The sequence below is a fragment of the Ursus arctos genome, chromosome Y (genome assembly GCF_023065955.2).
Source record: "Ursus arctos isolate Adak ecotype North America chromosome Y, UrsArc2.0, whole genome shotgun sequence".
Taxonomy (NCBI): domain Eukaryota; kingdom Metazoa; phylum Chordata; class Mammalia; order Carnivora; family Ursidae; genus Ursus; species Ursus arctos.
The window spans coordinates 26,628,288-26,650,046 of record NC_079874.1 but is presented as its reverse complement, the minus strand read 5'-3'; the positions used below and the strand labels follow the sequence as shown (position 1 = coordinate 26,650,046).

Genomic DNA, 21,759 nt, shown 5'->3' with positions numbered 1-21,759 from the left:
AAAAATATGTTTGAAAACGCCTACAATGCACGTGTCAAATGAAGCTGGCATTAAATATAAATAAATCAACATTCATCAATATTGCTTAAAGGCAAGTGCTTTAATGTTAAATGTTGGAAAAATCAAGTGACCCCAATTTAAGGTAACATATAATTCCTGATTGTTCTCAGTCTTTAATCCTAATTTGTTCTAAATTTAATTTAATCCTATTTTGTTCTAAAAATTTAATCTTATTTTGTTCTAAAAAGCCACAGAACCTTAAAAGCATATTGCCAAGTGAAAGAAGCCAATGTGAAAAGGCTACACACTGTGCCATCCCAACTCTATGACATTTTGAAAAAGGCAAAATGATAAAGAGAGTGAAAAACAAAACACAACAACCAACCAACCAACCAACCAACCAATAAAAAACTGCGGTTACCATGGGTCAACTGGGAGGGATGGATGAATAGATGGGACACTGGATTTTTAGGGCAGTGAAACTATTCCATATAATACTACAATGGTAGACACATTCACTATACATTTGTCAAAATCCAAAGAATGTACAACACCTACAGTGAGCCCTAATATAAACTACGGGCTTAGTTCATCATAATGTAAAAATACTGCCACATAGATTGTAACATTGGCACCAAACTAACACAAGATGTTAATAAGAGGGGAAACTGGGAGGGTGGACATATATGAGGCTTTCCGTACTTCCAGTTATGTTTTCTATAAACCTAAAACTTCTAAAAAAAATTATCAAGTCCATTAACACTACATAATCATAAAGGAAACAATCCAACAATAAGATATGACAATTGTAAATATTTATGTGCCCAGCATGGGAGCACCCAAATACATAAAGCAGCTATTAACAAACATAAAGGAAGAAATTGATAGTAATATAATAATAGTAGGGGATGTTAACACCCCCACTGACATCAATGAATAGATCACCCACACAGAAAATGAACAAGGAAACACTGGTTTTGAATGCCACACTGGATCAGATGGACCTAACAGATATATTGAGAACAGTCCATCCAAAAACAGTGGCATACACATTCTTTTCAAGTGTACATGGAGCATTCTCTGAAACAGATCACATAATAAGCACAAATAAGCCTCAAAAAACTCAAAAAGATTGAAGTCTTATCATGTATCTTTTCCAAACAATGCTATGAAACTAGAAATCAGCCACAAGAAAAATCTGGAAAAAACACAAATACATGGAAGTTAAATAACATGTTACTAAACAATGAATTGGTCAGCCAAGAAATCCAAGAGGAAATAAAAAATACAGGCATATAAATGAAAATGAAAAAGCAATGGTCCAAAAATCTTTGGAATGAAGCAAAAGCTATTCTAAGAGGAAATATTATAGCAATACAGGCCTACCTCAAGAAGCAAAACAAAAACAAAACCAAAAAACCCAACCCCCCCCCAAAACTCAAATAAACAACCTAATAACCTGACCTTACAGCAAAAGGAGCTAGAAAAAGGAGAACAAACAAAGCCCCAAAACATTAGAAGGAAGGAGATAATAAAGATTAGAGTAGAAATAAATGAAATAGAAACTAGAAAAGCAACAGAACAGATAAATGAAACCAAGAACCAGTTCTTTGAAAAGATAAGCAGAATTGATGCAGCTTCATTGTCTGAGAGAGACGGAGGAAGAGATGGGGAGAGATGGAGAGAGAGGGAGAACTCAAACAAAATTAGAAATGAAAGAGGAGAAAAAACAACCAACACCACAAAAATACAAAGGATTATAAGAGCATATTATGAAAAATTATATGCCAACAAATGGGATTATCTAGAAGAAATTCCTAAAAATTCCTAAAAACATATAGCTTACCAAAGCTGAAAGAAGGAGAAATAGAAAGTTTGAACAGACTGATTATCAGCAGTGAGATCGAATCAGTCATCAAAAAATCCCAACAAAAATAAGTTCAGGACCAGATGGCTTCACAGGTGAATTCTACCAACCATTTAAAGAAGAGTTAATACTTATTCTTCTCAAACTATTCCAAAAAATAGAAGAGGAAGAAAAGCTTCTAAATTTATCCTATGAGGGCAGCATTACCCTAATACCAAAAGCAGATAAAGACACTACAGAAAAAGAGAACTACAGGCCAATATCTTGGATGAACATAGATGTGAAAATCCTGAACATAATATAAGCAATATTCTGTTCCAACAATACATTAAATCCAACAATACATTAAAAAAAATAATAATTCACCACGATCAACTGGGATTTATTCCCAGGATGCAAGTGTGGTTCAGTACTCATGAACTAATCAGTGTGATACATCACATCAAGAAGAGAAAGGTAAAAACCATATGATCATTTCATAGATGCAGAAAAAACCTTTGACAAAATATAACATGCATTCATGATAAAAACCCTCAAGAAAGTAGGTTTAGAGGGAATATGCCTCAACATAGTAAATGCCAATAGATGAAAAACCCACAGCTAATATCATCATCAATGGTGAAGAATTGAGAGCTTTTCCCCCAAGATCGGGAACAGGACAAGGATGTCCACTCTCACCACATCGTACCCACAGCAACTAAATAAGAGAAAGAAATAAAAGGCATCCAAATTGGTAAGGAAGAAGTAAAACTTTCACTACTTGCAGATGACATGACAATATATATAGGAAACCCTAAAGACTCCACCAAAAAACTGCTACAACTGAGAAATGAATTCACTAAGTCTTGGGATACAAAATCAATATACAGACATACAGGAGAGTGGGGTGCCTGGGTGGTGCAGTTGGTTAAGTATTGGACTCTTGATTTCAGCTCGAGTCATGATCTCAGGGTTATGAGATCAAGTCCCACATTGGGCTCCATGCTCTGTGGGGAGTGGGCTTGAGATTCTCTCTCTCTCCCTCTCCCTTTGCCCCTCCCCTCCTCATTCTCTCTCTCTCTCAAAAAAAAAAAAAAAGAAGTCTGTAATTTCCATACATTAACTAATTAAAGTAGCAGAAAGGGAAATAAAAATTATAAAACACCGATGAAAGAAATTGAAGGCAACACAAACAAATGGAAAGATATTCCAAGCCCATGATTGGAAGAACAAATATTGTTAAAATGTCCATATTACCCAAAGTGATCTACAGAGTTGGTGCAATCCTTCTCAAAACGCCAACATTTTCACAGAACTAGAAGAAATAATTCTAAAATTTGTATGGAACCACAAAAAAAACCAAGTAGCCAAAGCAATTTGAAAAACAAAACTAGAAGTAACACAATCCCAGATTTCAAGATATACTGCAAAGCTGTTGCAATCCAAACAGTATGGTGCTGGCACAAAAACAGACACATAGATCAATGGAACAAAATAGAGAGCCCAGAAATAAATGCATGATTAGACGGCCAATTAATCTATCATAAAGGAGGAAAAAATACACAATGGGAAAAAGACAGTCTCTTCAAGAAATGGAGTTAGGAAAAGTGGACAGCTATATTCAAAAGAATGAAACTGGACCACTTTCTTACACCACGCACAAAGATAAACTCAAAATAAAAAGGTTTTGCACAGCAAAGGAAACAACCAACAAAACTAAAGAACAACCTACTGAATGAGAGATGATATCTGCAAATGACATATCCAACAGAGGATTAGTACACAAGATACATAAAAAATTTACACAACTGAACAACAACAACAACAACAACAAACCCAAAAATAATCCAATTAAAATGAGCAAAAAAAAAAAAATAGGCAGAAGACACAAACATGTATTTCTCCAAAAAAGATACACAGTTGGCCAATAGGTACATGAGAAGATGCTCAATATCACTGATCATCAGGAAAATGCAAATCAAAACCACAATGAGATATCACGTCATACCTGTGAGAATGGCTAAAATCAAAATCACAAGAGATGACAACTGTTGGAGAAGATGTGGAGAAAAGGAACCCTCATGTACTGTTGGTGGGAATGCAAACTGGTATAGCCACTGTGGAGAACAGTATGGAGGTTCCTCAAAAAGTTAAAAATAGAATTACCATATGATCCAGCGATTCCAGTACTGGGTTAATTACACAAAGAATACAAAAACACTAATTTGAGAAGACATATGCACCCAGATGTTTATAGCAGCATTATTGACAACAGCCAAGATATGGAAGCAGCCCAAGTGTTCATCAATAGAGGAATGAATAAAGAAGGAGTGACGTATATTCACAACCAATTATTACTCAGTGATAGAAAAGAATGATATCTTGCCGTATACAACAACATGAATGGATTGAGAGTGTATGATACGAAGGGAAATAAATCAGCCAGGGAAAGACAAATACCATGACTTCACTCATATGAGGAATTTAAGAAACAAAACAAATGAACAAAGAAAAAAAGAGACAAATGGAAACCAGATTCTTAACTCTAGAGGACACACTGATGGTCACCGGGGGGCAGGGGGGTGGGGGCATGGGGGGAATAGGTGAAGGCGATTATGGAGTGGCATTTATCATAATGGGCACTGAGTCATATACAGAATCACTGAATCACTACATTGTACACCCGAAGCTAACATAACACTGTATTGTTAACTACACTAAAATTTTTCTGAAATTAAAAAAATATAAAGTTCATTCATTTAAAAAAAAAAATTCTCAGCCCTTTATGGCCTTCCTGCCCAACCTATTGTGTCCCTGGATCTTCAGTGGCAATGAACGGATGCTCAGAAATGCTTACTCCCATTTACAGATGACACTTTGGTCACTGTGCCGTAGATATCCCAGGGCTTTTCCAAGAGAGCTTACGTCACTTAACCAGAACTTTTAACTTAGGCTCAGGAGGCAGGATGAAGAGTGGAGTCAGAGTTATTCGGTTTCCAGACAGACAGGGTTTCTACGCAAACTAATCTTTGTAATAATTGGATTTTACCCATTAGCAGCCAAAAACCCTTGACAGGTTCTTCCTTGCCAACCAAGTAAGGACCAAACTCTTTGTGGCAGAAGGAATATGGTGATGTTCACGGTATTAGAATAAAATCTACTGAAACATAATCATCCTTATGTTCGCTCAAGAATGTATAATATACATACATTACTATTCTTATTTTGAGGTAATGCAGAGTCTCCAAAAATTGGTTTTACTGGTGTCATTAGTCCTTATGCAATTAGTTTTATAAAGTGAATAAGCATGGTGTATATTTGAACTACTGGATTTTCTTTCAATTTTTGGAAGAATAGGGGTGCCTGGGTGGCTCAGTCGATTAAGCATGTGACTCCTGATTTTTGGCACAGGTCATGACCTTAGGGTCGTGAGATGGAGCCCCTCGTTAGGCTCCACACAGGGAATGGAGTCTGCTTAAGATTCTCTCTCTCTCTCTCCCTCTCCTGCCCTTCCCTCACCACACTCACATACATGAGTTAGCACTCTCTCTCTAAAAAATAAATAATAAATAAATTGATAGAATGTTAGTCTCCTTTTAGTTCTGCTGATTATCTGTATCCACTTAAATATGCATATATATATTTTGTTGTTTGTTTGACGTGAGTTTTAAAACAATGTCTATTGAGCGCCTGCAATTATGAGAAAAACCAGCATCTCACTTTGAGTACATCTTGTTTTCACTTCCAACTGCACTTGTTGGAATGACTTTTTTTTTTCTTTTTTTGTTAGTTACATTATTCTTGCCATATCGCCATAGTTGCTGGCATTCATTTTCCCCTCCGTGACCATCATTTGCCCAGGCTTCCCCATGGTTCTACACTCAAGCGCATCCTTTACGTTTGCAGGGAATCTTTCACACTGCTGCTCTTGGCTGGTGAGGATTCGACCTCTGTCTCTGCCTGTTTCCTTCAGAAACATACACTCCCCGAATGGGTGTGTGTTTGGACACAGTGGTGTCCTTTAAAACTTACAGGTGGCTTCGGTCAGGTGTTTGGAGCTAATAGTCTTCCTTCGAGGATTTTTTACGTATTGTTCCACTGTCTTCTAAGTACTTCATGTCTGACAAGACAAATCTTACATTCCTAGATTTTCTCCTTGAATTTCCACTGAGTTCTTTCCAAAAGTTAAAACACCATTAGTTTGCTAGAATATTTGTTAATTCATCTATATAAGCACAGCCTTGCGTTTCACTGTGCGTTTTTTTTTTTTTTTTTCTTGCAGATTCAAATTTCCGTGTATTCCAGAAACTTTACCTTCAATCGTATATTTGAATCCTTTTCCTGTTGCAGTCATGCTCGATCTTGGCAGGGTACCAGCTTTATTGATGTTCCATGTCTTCTATCTCTTTCTGTCTCTGTGTCTATCTCTGTCTCTGTGTCTTTCTGTCTCTGTGCCTCTGTCTCTCTTCAACTCACTTTTCATTCTCATTCATTTCTGAGGCTCTGCCTCCTTCCTTTGCACTCCCATGTAATGTCTTATCAGTTTTTCCTTAAGGCTATATATCTCTTCTTTAAATTCTCGTTTCAGAGAAACAACATTTTCTTTTACTGGTTTGATTTCCTGCACATCTCCCTGCTCGCAGTTTTGGCTGCTGTGTGGTAGAGTCTTTCTGGTATATGTCTTCATCGATCTTACCCCGTTCTTTTGTTTTTCCTTGCATCTTTTTTTTTTTTTTTAAGATTATTTATTTATTTGAGAGAGAGAGAGAGCAGAGTGAGAGACAACCAAGTGGAGAGTGAAGGGGCAGAGGCAGAGGGAGAAGCAGGCTCCCCGCTGAGCAGGGAGCCTGATGTGGGGCTCAATCCCAGGACCCTGGGATCATGACCTGTGCTGAAGGTAGATGCTTAACCGACTGAACCACCCAGGCACCCCAGCATCTTTTTAATAGCCCCTGGCTGGCTGCCACCTAAAAAGGTATTTTTACCTTTTACCTAGAAACAGTATTGTTTCTCATGTTGGAAGGAGGAGATGTCTATATGGATGCGGTATGTGAGCAAAATCTGGGGGCATGGACAGAAGAAGGAGTGATAATGATGGGCAGCTTACATTCCAGGCTGTGTCCCTGGGGGTTTTCTTAACTGCACGCGCCCAGTGGATAAACCTTTTCCAGCCTGACAGCAAGTTATCTGGGGTCACACTGAATGTTGGAGTGTGGGTGTTGCTCCTTGAGCTTATCTTCCCTACAGTTTAGTAGCTGCAAGGCTCTGTGACACCTCCTGATTTCTTACGCCTTTGCCAAACCCAAACACACAGTCTGCTCTGGGCTAAGACTGCCTCCTGATTTTTTTTCTTACTAACTACCCCTACCTCCTGTCCTATGCCATGACTGAAGCATGATGTAAGAAGCCTTCCAAAAACGTTGACCTGACTCTTGTAAGCAAGGAATCGTTGCTTTTCCTTTCAATGGGTGCTGCCCACTTTAGATAACTCTGAGTCATGAAGAAAAAGACATCTTCTCTTGGTGTCCTCTGTCATTGTCAACGAATTTCTGTTCCACTGTCTGGAACATGTCTGACAAGACAAACCTTACATTCCTAGATTTTCTCCCTCAATTTCCACTGAATTCTTTCCAAAAGTTAAAACACCATTCGTTTGCTAGAATATTTGTTAATTCATCTATATAAGCACAGCCTTGCATGTGCTTGGCCCATCATTCAGCACGTCCTGTGATCAGGGCTCTAGGGGATCTCCAGTTTCATCAAAGATAACATTTTATTGTTTCTTAGTCTCTGCGCTGCTTTGCGTTGGTTTCATCGAAGAAACAAGACAGATATATATGTATACAACCATTTGAAATTGAAAGAGTCACTCCTTTCTTTCAATCTGGTCTTCTTCTTTTCTCCCCAATGAATTCAATACCAGAGAGAGAAGACTTGAAGAGAATATCCAACAACGTATGTTCAAATTGTCATGGATATAGGGCACAGAACACTCGGAGAGAGCAACGACGCACTTCTTGATGCTATTATGGACAGTCCAGAAAATATTATTAGGGAGGATGAAGAGCTATACGAACAAACCTGATGGGCAATTTTAACTCTATCAGACAGATAGTATATAAGCCATAGTAATTTTTCTCTTTAATTCAAAACAATTACATTGCATATAGAGATGGCCACATTCGATTTTTTTCTAAGCTATTTTGATCAAAATGTACCAAAGCATGCATTCTCCCCTCTTTTTACCTTAATTTGTATTTTTTCCATTTCCTTCTGATTTTGCCCATAGAGTGCATTTTCCCTGTTTGAGCTCCATGCGCTGTTGTGCAAAAAGTCTGTTGGCCTAGAGAAGCACAGTATTTACATGAAATAGCAGGGAAGGATCCATCTGGGGTGCATGACTGATGTTGGCAATACAAGAAGAAGGATTCTGATTTGTTATATAAATCATCCTGAGAGCCTCCAAGAGTGAACACATAGGGGTTTCTCCTTATTTTCACGGTGCTTAGGATCACCTTTTAAACAGAGTTAAAATTAGGGGACGTGTGATTTTGGAAAGAGGATTAACCAAAGATAAGAGTTTTGATACCTCTTGCTTGTAACCAGTTGACGTATTTCAACAAAATGAAAGGTTTAAAAGGAAAAGGGTTCTTCCCACTACCATTGCTCAGTGCGTATAGAAAATAACCCAAACTGAGAAACAGACCAACGTAATTCTCAAAATTCATCCCATTGTTGTTGGGTGGAAATTAATGTTACTTAGCAATTTCATATTGTAATGGATTCATATTGAAGTAAAATAAGGCGACTTTAGGGGAAAAAAATCATACACGTACAGGAGAATTAAATCCTGTGTTTAACTCGGAGCTCCATATCCCATTGGGATGAATATTTTTCTTTCCTCTGATTGTTCCTGTTTTCTAATGCAGGAAGTTCTTTTTTTTTTTTTTTTTTTAAGGATAGCCAATTTGAGCCAGTCATTGCCAAGGCTTATTTGAGAATTAATCTGATATTTATGAGCTTATTTCGTTAACAGGACTTTCTTAAAATATACATAATGATGTTAGATTGGAAATGACTACCCAGTGGCAAGTACAAACACTTTATCTCTATGGGTGCTGCTGTGGGTAAGTGTATACTTTGGGGGTCTAATATTGGCACTCTTCTGCAAAAAATTCTGACTCTGGTAAGTGGAGAAAATAGCACAGAATAATGCTTATTTTTCAACATTTTCTTCCAGGCCACCATCTGGTTTGGGTTACGACTGGGAAGACCAACCGTTCCAATCCTAAAAGGTATTTATAGATTTCTTTCTGTCAGTGCACTGCCTCTGAACTACACAGGTACGGATAGGGCTTGAGGCACAGCAAAGAACATCACACAGACGTGTCGCATTTTAATATTTTGTCCAAATGAGGTTGACCATTCAGCATGGAGGAGACCTCATGGCAGTGACTGCCTGCTGTCTGTGTAATAACCCTAACTTGAGGGCACTGGTCTGCAGAATCGGCCCCATCTGTACTTTCCAGGAAAACTGGTCCAGTATGGAAGCACCCTCATTTTCAGAGCCCCAGCTGTGGGCCTCGGTGCCAGCCCAGAGCTTGGAGCCCACTCCAGGAAGTAATTTAGGACACAACATCCGGACGCAATCTACATCCACCATTGAGAAAAGCCAGCTGAACTGAATGGGTGCTGCTGCAGGGCTGGGCACAAACAGAAATGCTGTCCTGGGACACATCCCCATAAAACGGTACGCACTTCTCAGAACCTGATCTTGCTGTGTTTGTGCTGCCCACAGTGGGAGCTTTGCTGAGTTTTCAAAGAAGAGAGCAGGCTCTGAGTTTTCCAGGAAAAATAAGTGCTTGAGCAAACAGTAGCAGGCATGCACTACTAGACTACAAAGAACATTACTGGGCTCCTCTGATGTTCGAGAAAGGTCCCGGGCAGCTCAGATCAAAGTTTCCCAACAGCACGCCCCTATGTGCACACTTACCTCCTGCACCCAACAATTAAATCACAGGAGTTAGCACTAGTGAGACAGTGGATGCCCACGGTTGTCCCCTTCCTGTGCCCCTGCCCTGCCTTGTGGCATCCCTCTTCTCCCCTTTCCTAACTGGACTCCTGTTACCCTCAACTTCTCCAATGTCTCCTGTGAAGTGCCCACTCAAACCTACTTCTCTGCTCCCAAGCTTCCTATTCAAAAGCCCTTCACTATCCACACTCCTGCATCAGCATCTGATCCCCTCTAGCGAGCAGTTCTCAGCTAAAAAACGAGGAGGAAACAATCTGATTAAGGAGGTTAAGAGGGGAGTCACGTTCTTAGGCGTATTTGCATTTTCACAAGGGGATTAAGTGACATGTCTGACACCGTCGGTATGGAATTCTGGGTACAGGGCAGAGCACTGGAGAGCAGGAATGAGCTCCCTTCCGCGCAGGAAGAGAGATTTGGAGGTGGGAAGTATTTTGAGGGTGTTTAAGTCAAGCAGGCGTGTGGCTGCTTCCTCGGTGGAGCTGTAAACACACATCCCTTCTGATGAGTGGCATCTCAAGAACCAGGGAGCATGGCAATGGGAGAGAATCTTAGTTAGTGGACCGTGCTGGATTTGTGGGATTAAGTGGATTTTAGGGGGAAATGCCAGTATGACTCATGGGGAGTTCTTTCCTCTGTGCCTCACCTCCACCAGGCTAGACTCCTCGCCTCTTCTCTCCTTCCCTCTCTCCTGGAGGCCTCATTTCTTGAAAGAGGAATGGAAACTCTGTGCATCTCTGATGCGTCCTCATTACCTTTAAGGATAAAGCTAGGGTTCCTTCACGAGAATATTCACCATCTGGAGCTGAGAAGCTCTGCCCCTCTTTCTGCTCTCAGACTTTGATTCCACACCAAACTCCCACAAACACAAAGGACCCCCTCCCGGATTCTTCTTGCCCTGTAGTGCCAGCCCCATTTCTTTGCTCCCTGTAGTCTCCGTTCATGGTCTCTGCTTCACTTGACTCTTCCGCAGTCTGCTCTTAACTCCCACCAGTCCCCTGGGCTCCCATCTGTCCCATGTGTCCAAGGACGGATAACCAAACCCCATGTCTGTCCTCCGTCCTGATCTTTCTTGGTCTCTCAGCAGCACTGGAAGGTTGACCTTCACTTTCATGAAATGCTCTTTAGGCTTCTCCTAGATGCCACCACCAGTTCCCTTCCACCTGTTTTCATAGGGCATCTTCTCATCTATTAAGATTGAGGCTCTCCAAAAGGTATGCAGATTCTTCCAAGCGGGGTATTGCCTTATCTTGCCAAACTACAGAACCAGTGTCAATACTAATATAATATAAAGCGCAAAGCGATTTGAGCTCTTTCTTCCCACTATGGGTCACCTCTGTAGGCTCTTCTCAGCAACATCACGCATAGCTAAGCCTGCTAATGATATTTAAAAGTGCACATATGTTACACTAGAAAATGGACAGAGTCCATTGATTCATTGGGCATACTCTAACTACCCCGTTGAGATCTTCATCGATCATTTGTCCAAATTACATAACTGGTTAGAAACACAGGAAGATAGTTTTATACAAGCTAATTAGAACAACATGTGGGTGTTGGTAGAAAGTGCCAATAACATTGGAATTTGTGGGACTTTATCACAGAGCCAACTTCTACCAAGATCTTCTCTTCTGATGGCCTCTGGACTTTCCTCCTTTGATGGTTACAAAAAATGCTATGAACACTTGTGTACAAGTTTTTGTGCAGGCGGACGTTTTCCTTTCTCTCAGGCAGACACCTAAGAGAGGACTGCTGGGCTGTATGGACAACATTTGCTGTACTTGTTCAGAAACTGGCCCGGCACTGAGCACTCCTTCTTGACTCTACAAGCCCCAAATTAAATTAGGTGTCCACTGCTGTTCTTAGATCCCGTTCTCTCACTCTGCAGTGCTTGTGACAATTTACAATTGCACCTTTATGTGTGTGATTCCTTACTGTGTCTCATACTAAATTACACGTTGCATGGAGGAGTCTAGGCCACATCCATCTCGTTCACAGATGAGAACCAGAACAGTCAGGGGAACTGGGCGGCACTTTTTTTCCCCCCCTCGAACTCTTGGGATACGTGTTGAGCTAGTCCTTCAAGGAGGTTCTGGCCAGAGAAAGGCAGGTGAGAGTTGACAGCTAACACGAAGGAGTAGGCAGCATATGGGTCTGCAGGCACTGTCACAGGACTTGATCTGCCGGTCTCTGGGGTCGTCACTGGTCCCCTGGGAACAATTTAGGCAATGGGCCCAAGGCTGACTTCCATCTTCCTAATGGCGAGTTCTCACTGGAAGTGGTGAGGTGGTGGTGGTAGTGGTGGGACGGGCCATTTGCAGATAGCAGTTTGGAGGAAAGAAATCAAGGTAGAGAAATAGAACTGGTGTTAGAAATAGTCTAAGGGAGGGGAGTGATGGGTGAAAAGCCTCAGTCTTGATCCTTAAGAGGTCTTAATGACATCCTCCCTAGGAATAACCTCCTGCCATTTCTGAGGAACTGGGGGTCTGAGGAAGGGATAACTTTCAGAGCCCTGCAGTATGGTAGAAACACCCGCAAACTTTGTGGACTCAGTTCCGGCGTTGAACTGGCAAATAACTTGCTTCATCGACACGACTACGCATGGGTAAGAACATCAGAAGAGAACAAACAGCTCATCACACACAGGCCTGAGAAGTACTTGCAAAGAGAGGGCACTCAAGAATGACATTCTGCAGGGTTTTCTGGAGGTAGGTTGAGAATACCAAAGACCAAAGTAAGGAGGGAGCTGTCTTATGCATAGACAAGCGGTAGCATCCAAAGACCTTAATATTTCCCCAATTAGAGGACATCAACTTCTTTCAAGAAAGTATTTTTCTTGATAAAAATTGCTACTGCAGCTAAGGCAGGCATGTGTTCTGTGTGGCCCTAGACAGTGTGAGTAGATAGCTATTTAAATGGCGGATTCACTGCTCTCAGGCAGCACCCGTATGGGCTGGGTCTACACCTGGAGGGTGACCACAGGACATCAAATATCCCTTTTTACTCTAACTACAAAGAAAACTTATTTCTTTCCCTATGGATAAAGATAATTATGTCAGGAACAGCTACATTTTCTGCAGCGTGAAGTGAGTGTTACTTATGACCCTGATCCTCAGCCCCATCACTTCATATCCAAGTGGCCTTTTGAGTTACGTAACCTAACGATGTGTCGTTTCCCTTAGAGGTAAGAAGGGGGAAGCTGGGAGTACTCCCAGCCACCGCTCGGAGCACACAGAAACAAAAAGAGCAAAGCAAAAGGCAAGGATGTACGTTCGTAAATAAAGAGTGCCTAGCTCATGATGAGCACTCTCAACAAATGCTAGACGACCTGGTTTATGCAGAAATTTAGAGTGTTTTGCAATTTTCAAGTGATCTGCATATGCGAATACTTCATCCTAATTAAAACTGTTTTCCATATTTCGGCAACTATCTGGCTCTTTGCCTTTCTTCTCAAGGTAAGCGTTTTTCTACAGGAGCCACGAGGGTCTTGGGCTTGCCTTCAGAGAAGACACAGAGCATGCACCCAGTGAGCAGAGGTGAAGGAAGGAAAGGTTCCCTCTAGGGACACGGGCTCTGCTGGTGCTCTGCCCTGGGCCTTTTGTGGATCCCCTGGATCTTGGCTATCTTGGTTCTCTGGATTTCTGACTACTGGTATACTTGACTCTGGGTAGTTGACTTCTCCTGCTGGTATCGCTGTGCCTGGCGTCCGGGCTACGTTAGAATTCTAATCGTTTTTAGGTGTGTGTGCTCTGATTTCAAGTTATCCCTGAGGCCCAGGTGGCACTAGTTTCTCACCTGTCCTGCCAGCTCACTCAAGCTGTGCAGTCCCTGAGCCCTCTCCTTGGTGGCACAACCCAGGCTTGGGCATGACTCACTGATTACATGCACTGCCAAGACTTCATCCTTTCTCTTTGGTTTTATGGAAGAGACCCCAAGAGGCGAGCCTGACTGATGACTGAGAAGTTCAGTGACATGTAAAGCAAGCCACAGACTCAGGGAGATCTACAAAGTTCGCACGAGATCAAAACAAAGCAAGCCACTCCTCAGAAGGCCAAAGACCATGAACAAAATCTTAGCAGCAGCTGGAGGAAAGAGACAGATTGCTTTCAAACGTAGGTAATTTAATCAAAACAATAAAGTCAGATAACACAAACAATCGTTAAAGGGTAAGAGGAAATTAATTTCAAACCACAATTCAATATCTAGTGAAGACAGCCTTAAAAAGTGGTGAGACAGACATGTTTAGACAAATAACTGAGATAATTTGAATGTAAACACTCAATGCTGTTACTCATTGACTGGGATTTCTACAACAAGGATGAAAGTTTACTCTTAAGTTGGTTTCCTTTTTTGTTTCTGATTTTTATATGGAATGTCTTTTTCACCACCAGCCATAGAATTGATGTGACTTACAGAAAAATAACTGTTGTTTAGTTAAATATCTATCCATAATTTAGTAAGACTTTGGAGTATCAAATGCATACCCACTCTTTCCTAGAGTGACTTTTGAAGACATGCTATTTTAAGTGACTTTTGATTATATATGAATTCCCCATCCCTGTGACAAGGAGTTTTGTTAAGTTGATGTATTTGATGGCATGTTTCCAAGGCCTCATGCTTGTTAAGAAACTAGAGAACATTAGGATAAATAGTTCTTTATAAGTTTTATGCCCTAGAGAAATATATTATTAACATTATGGTAAATAATTTCAAATAGTTTAATATAAAATACTCATTTCATACGCAATGTTGGAGAAACACATGTAGAATTTGGCAATCATGGGTTTCGGTCAACAAAAGGCAATGCTTTCATACAATGCCTTAATACTAATGGCGTAGTCTGACAATCTCCAAAACAACTTTGTTCCAAAACACCTGCTGCTCTGTGGAGAACCAGGAAGAGAGAGGTAACTATTTAGTCCTTCAAAAACCACTTGGGTCCAAAGATGCACAGAAAAAAGTTAGTTGATTTGATGAGCAATCAAATCAGTTTAGGCAACACCATGACCTGGGTGCAAGTCTCACGTTTCTACCTCCTCCCTTCTGCAGACTTGATAAATACCCTCAGATGGGCTCTTACTCAGTTCTGCATTAACAGAAGAGTTTTTCTGATGAAACGTTACAACCAGTAAATACATCCTGTGGCCAATGGAGATAAAAGTGCTATGCTCACAAGATACTATTAAAAAAACTCACGGGAAACCAGAATATTTTTAGATGTCTTGAAGATCTGGTCTTCAATTACTAAATGTCCTTAGTAAACCAAGTATCTTCAAACCAATGATTATATTCAAAGAAACAGGGACTTCAGGGGCTAAGCACGGACCACTGTTTACAGAGCAGAAACGATCCATATGTCTTGATAAGGCAATTCTCTCCAGGGTAAAGCAGATGTCTTCCAGACCTCCTTTCTCTCTGTTAGCTCACTGAAGTCCAACCAAGGGAGTACTGGGTGGAAGAATCCTAATACGTAGTCATTAGTACATTCTTAAAAGTGTTGTGTATGTTTCACTGAAGAGGAATTAAGAAGAGACTGTATCACGTCTCAGGGGCTGTCATCAGTATCAGATGCTTCCAAAGGAGGTGCAGTAGATAGTGAAATGCTAGGGAAATGGTACAACACCGTGTAACAGCCAGTAATCCCTGCATGTTCCCGACAGAGCACACTTTAAATGCATGAAGAAAGCACAATGACTCCTTAAACCTTCTCAGCAGGAGTCATTGTCTAAATTGGCATTATTATTATTCCTCTGTGAAACGGATGGGTTGTTAGTGGGATGCCATTACTAAGAGGCACTGGGGCAATGAGGCTGATGTAGGAGAGTAAGAAAGACCATGTGTACCTTGGCCAAACATCAGTATTTTCCTTTGCACGAAAAAATAAGAGTTTGGCCTTGGTTGTAACAACAAAAGAACGAACAATGTACTTGAGATTAAATTTACCCTAGAGGAAAGTATACATTGATATAGAGCTGTATCTTTGAGGGAAGCATGAGATCGCTTTGTGTTCTTCATGCAAAATGGCTTAAGGATTAGAAAACATACATATTTTGGAAGAAAGAGATATCAAATTCAACAAGTGATCATTTCAGAGATCTTTTGTTTGCTGCACACAAAGGTACTAATGTTTCCCTCACAATATAAAAATGCCATTTTACAGTGTGAGTGGTGTTTGGCTTTTTAAAAAAACAGGTCAAAGAGTTACACTTACGTCTTCCATTTGTTAAAGGATAACTTTTTTTAAAGAAGGTAAAATCAAACTCCCATACATAACATGAACTGACATCAAGGATTTTATTCAATTCAATTAACTGGTGAGGGATCCAGTAAGATGTTACAACCGGTTTGAGGGAGAATTGAGAGAACGGACCTGTACACTGACGATCAATAATGCTGAAATGCATTTGCTGAACAGATATAAAACTGACCAACAGCCAGAGGCAACCATCAACAGACGACCAACGGTGGTCACATTTGCATTCATTACCATGACTTTGCTACCACTCCCTGTTGGAAATTAGCTCCATGACAATCAGTGACGCATCAGCAGGCAGGGTGAACCCAGTGATTGTGTTTCTCCCATATTTCAATACCTTTCTCAATGTTCCCACCACAACAGGCTGAGTCAATGTAGTAAAAGGGGTTCACTGCCAAATTGTAAGGACGTCGGGTAAATGAGCCCAGAAATGTGCTAATAAGGCTATTGGTCACTAAGTATATATTCTGAATTCAAGCTGTATTTGCATCAAAGGCTGTGTTAGAAAAATGTCTCTTTTTAGAGGAGGTGGATGGTTTTTTGTGAGGTAGAAACCACGTCCTCAAATGTGGACATGAACCTAGATGTAAGATACAGGCCAGTTACCTTCACGCTGAAAACAAACTACCATGGCACAGTTCAGAGTGGGCCTCTGAGTGGAAGTCCACCAAGACGTTCTGAGGACACGGCCTCTGAGTGGAGGTCCAGCGAAAGGTTTTGAGGGTATAGCCTCTGAGTGGAGTTCCACTGTGAGGTTTTGGGGGCATGTCCTCTGAGTGGAGGTCCACCGAGACATTCTGAGGACATGGCCTCTGAGTAGAGGTCCAGCGAAAGGTTTTGAGGGTACAGCCTCTGAGTGGAGTTCCACTGTGAGGTTTTGGGGGCATGTCCTCTGAGTGGAGGTCCACCGAGACGTTCTGAGGACATGGCCTCTGAGTGGAGGTCCACTGAGAGGTTTTGAGGGCAGAGAAAGATGGTCAATTTTGCTAATAAGGAGAATAATTTCTCAGGGCTCGTCCGTGAGATGGTGTTTCCACTGAGACTGTAAATAAAATGCAGTTACACTCTCACTTCTATCAGCTGCTATGGCACATTAAGACCAACACTTAGAACAATGAAGTCATACAGGAAGTATATAAATATAACATATACATACATATACATACACACATGTATGTAAGCATATACATATATTTTACATTTTCCAGCCAGGGTTTAGAAAAACTGAAAAGGAAAAGAAATGAATGCAAATTGAATTTAATTTTGTCTTGGAAAAGGAAGCAATTTACATATAATACGTATATGCTTAGGTACGTATAAATACACACACATATATACACACATGCACGAGCACTGACACAGAAGAACGTGTATGTATGTGTATTTGCCATACAGGACTATCACATGATTCCTCAAATGCAATGACACCGTATGATCATTCCCATACAATGTATGATTATGCACATGAGTGTTTTGGTCTCTGTTCTGGGCTGTGTCTGTTTCGCTCTCTCAGCTGGGACGTTGTGGTTTGTCAGCACTAGTCAGGGTAGGCTGAGCCCACATGGGATAGGAGGCTGACCGCACGGGCTGGAAGGACCGCTCACGTGGTGATTTCCTGGGTGCTGTGGGTCACCCGAGTGGGCGCTGTGGCACCCAGGGAGGCATGGCGGGCCGCTCACTCGAAGGGCGGCAAACCGAACAGCTGGGGCTGGAAGTCCTGCAGGGAATCCAGCACCAGGGTGGCCTTGGACGTCAGGTGTTGGTGCAAGTTCCTATCTGGAACCATGACCACCTGCATGCCAGCTGCAAGGGCCGCCTCCACGCCGTTGGGAGCGTCTTCAAACACGAGGCACTGTGGGGTGAGGAAGAAAGACAAGGTTGAGACGGCCGTTCCCGCAACCAGGCAGCTAGACTGGGTTTTCATGATTTTTATTATTGACATGCCTGCCGGCGTTGCCACAGTGGTGTACATGAACACAGAGATGAAGGGGAGGCTTTCCAGTCTGCGAGCTGCGGTGAGGCCAGCACACCGCGTCTTACACACGGTCCCGCGGGCTTCCTGCGGCCACAACTTTACAGGTGACAGCGTTCTGCCACGGCTGCCAAGGCCCTGGTGACACGTGGTCCAGCTGGGTGGCAAGACGGGATGCTGGGTTTAAAACTCTGTTTTCTTGGAATCATACATATCTGTGCCATCAATAATTGAACATTCAGAGCACGAGAGTAAGGTGTGGGGGGGAAAGACACATGTGTTTTAAAGGTGAACTCACTCCAGAGCTGGACATGTTTTAGGAACTGCAGTGTGGAAAGTGAGTGGTTAAGGTATCTGGATGAAAGCCTGGGCCTCTGTGTGAGCACCGAGGCATGCAGCGAAAATCTCCAGCACCAAGACCAGCTGCCAAGAGCGGGATCTCCGTCGGCTTACCGTGCAAACCCACCCTATTATCAGGATGACTGCTGGTCCGTCAGTCTGTGCGCTGTGTTTATCAGACAGCTCCTAAACATGCTATCTCGTGAACAACGCCCCGGGACTCTCAAAATGAGCGATCCTAAGTCTACACATGCATAGATAGGCGGTCATCCTACGTCACTCTCCATCCAGGGAAGACACGTACCTAGAAAGTTGCCTCAGTTCCTGGAAACAGCTTCATCAGTTCTTCTCAGTGGATTCTACTCTGTGGGGGTCCGAGATGTGCAAAGGGGGCTCCAGTCACGGCTGTGACATGCTCCCCCACTGTTCCCACTGTTGTCCTCAGGTGACCCCCAGCTGCCAGGAGGTGCCATGGTCACACCCTTCCACATTCCCAACCCCTTGTCCCCCTCCTTTCATCACGAGAACGGTGTCCCTAGTGGGTAGTGGCAGCTCACTGTGCTCGTGACCCAGCGAGGCTCACGGATGCTGCTCTTGGTGCAGTGTGACACCGCAAGTTCTGCACCCTCTGCTGCCTTTAGGTCCCTGGAAAATCCATACACATTCACACTCACACGCACACACACACCCACAGGCTCTTACACACACACACAGAAACCGGCACTCAGGCACACGTGCGCACACAAACTCACACACTCAGACACTGGTGCACACTCAGGCACCCACACTCACAGACACATACACACTTACACTCAGAAACCTGCACTCTGATACACACATGCACACGCACTGATACTCATGTACATTCAAACACAGACACACCTACAGTCTTTCCTGGTGGAGTGTTCTGGAGCACATACACGGACTCTTTCCTTTGCCCTTCCCCATCCTTCCCTCCAGCCTGGGGCTGAGAGATGTGAGCCAGCTACCCTGTGAGGCAGAGGTAGGGCTCAGTGAGGCCCTACGCATCATAATAACACCCCAGGGTCAACTAGGCTACCTGCACAGAGTAAGCTGAGGTCAGGGCTCAGTGAGGCCCTACGCATCATAATAACACCCCAGGGTCAGCACTAGGCTATGCTCACAGAGTAAGCTGGTTTGCCCCGGCAATGGGCCTTTGAGCACTAAAAACTAGGCAGATTTAGAGAAACAATACACTTAGTCCCTTTGCCTTCCTTCTGAGAACTTAGAAAGGCCCCCGGGCTCTTTTTCAAGCTCTCAGCTTCCGCCCTGAGTCAATGGTCTCCATCTGAGTGGGACAGAATCTGCTTAGAATGGGCACTTTTGTTCTTTAGCTCGGCCTTTGAGACTTCCTCTTAGTGACATTTCCATCCCTGCCTCTTTACAGTTAAGACCTAATTGCATTCTAAATGTCCTTCATTGCTTTATCGGGGACCAGGGATGGACACTTAGATGTCCAGTGGCATTGTGTTTTTGAATGATGCCCTATGTTCTCCGAGGATTTTGAAGCTTTATGCAGTCCAACTGTGAAATGTCAGTCGGTACAGAGGAAGGGATTTTGTTGGTCCCTTGGGGTAACCCTGCTTGGCGAAAGTCATGAAAGCAGCTTTTGCTCTGCACCTTTTGAGGGACATGGTGGGCGGGCAGGTGGAAGGGAGATCTGGTGCTTCAGAAACCGTGGCACTTACCGAAAAGAGGGCCCAGAACATTGCAGAGAGCATCACACCTGAGAGTTCCTTCCAAACGCCACTGTTTGCGTTCCAGGACACACCAGAAACGGTTAGGAGTGACGCGGAAAAGCTTTGCAGGCATTTATGGCCGATGCACAGAGCACCTGGCAATCCTCTTTTGCAACGCTGGACCGTTTCCCAAGGTGTGCACATTGTCCTGGTTTCTCTGTTTTCCATTTGTACTTGTCTCCACTAATTTCAGAATTAGTCACCCAGATACAGCAGAGAGATCTGAACTGTGACGTGTGCGATGCCCACGAGAGTGCGGAAGCCTTGGAAGGCATAAGGAACAGTGAAACGTCTGGGGAGCGCGGCCGTATCAGCAGCAGCACGCAGCTGACAGAACACGCCGTGCCACGGTGGGCTGTTGGAAACATGTCAGTGTGCACAAGCACGTGAGCCCCGGCTCGCCGGCTGCCACGGGACAAAGCGAGGACGCAGGCCGGGGTGTGGCGTTCCGCAGCTGAGGGACGCTGCTGGCCGGGAAGGTGCCGAGCACCTGCGGTCCGTGACGCAGACGCAGCCAGCGAGGGACAGCACCCTGACTGTGTGCGTTCTGTCAGGGGCACCACAAATGCCTTTGTTCTTCCTCCTTTCCCACGGCCACGTCACGTCGTGGCCTTCCAAACACATGTCTCAGACGCGTGAGCTGCACATCACACATCAGCTAACCAGATGGCACTGCAGAAACGTGCAGGTAGTGAAACAGGACTTCGGGTGTTGGAAGGCGAACCGGCCAGCCGACCGGAGGCCGTGTGGGAGGACGCTGTGGCAGGAACACTCGGCACATGGGTGTGAGCCGTGTCCAGCAAACGTGGCACCTGCATGCCCAGGCTGTTCACCCTGTGGAGTAATCGCAGCAGCCAGATGCAGGACAGCAGACGCACAGCAAACATGCACGCTGCCGAGAACCACCCCGGTGCTGGGTCTGCGCGGCCAGCCTCCCCACCACTGCGTCCAGGACTCGATTCCTTGTGACGCCACAGCATCTGCAATGGGGCATGTTCTCCGGCGTCTTCTGAGACGCAGAACTGCAAAGCAGAACCAGTCCTGTATTTCGAAGCACCTATAAAAATGTCCCAAAAGCTTTTTATGTCCTCCTTCTTGCCTGTGTCTTGACTCCTAAGATCTAATGTGTTTCTAAGGACCACGCATGGGGGAGAAGTGCCCAGTGCTGAAACACCTAGACATTTTATGAATAGTCATTGCACAGCTGATCTACCTACTGAAACCCAAAAATAAATCTTTGAAAGTTGCCCGAAACGACTCTGCCTATTAATCACAGCACTCGAGGGTCATAAAAGCATTGAAAGATATAAGCTAGAATAACACAGCTCAGATATTGCACATATAAAGGCAGAAAGAATGCGTTTTATTCAAATACCCAATATCTCCGTGTGGTTTCCACCTGCCACACCCGGCTCACAGGGAAAGAGTGTCATTCCGCTGAACGTTGCATCCCTAAGCGCTTCGCTGTTCCCCAAGCTCTGACCTGGCCCTTCTCACCCTGCACTGACTCATTACGCTGGGCCATAAACTCCTTCGCACCCACTTGTAAAATGTGAA

At 43.3% G+C, this 21,759-nt stretch overlaps 1 protein-coding gene across 3 annotated transcripts in view; it reads right to left on the bottom strand.

Moving 5' to 3' along the window:
- Positions 1–21,759, bottom strand: part of PUDP (pseudouridine-5'-phosphatase) — a 591,649-nt gene that overhangs the window by 485,900 nt on the left and 83,990 nt on the right. Inside the window, exon 4 of one of the 3 annotated variants that reach the window (XM_026478176.4) lies at positions 16,156–17,983. The exons of the other annotated variants lie outside the window; for them this stretch is intronic. Coding sequence (XP_026333961.3) covers positions 17,807–17,983 — 177 coding nt within the window. The 3' untranslated portion in view covers positions 16,156–17,806. Of the gene's footprint in view, positions 1–16,155; positions 17,984–21,759 lie in introns of those variants that run through there. 3 annotated transcript variants of the gene reach the window in all.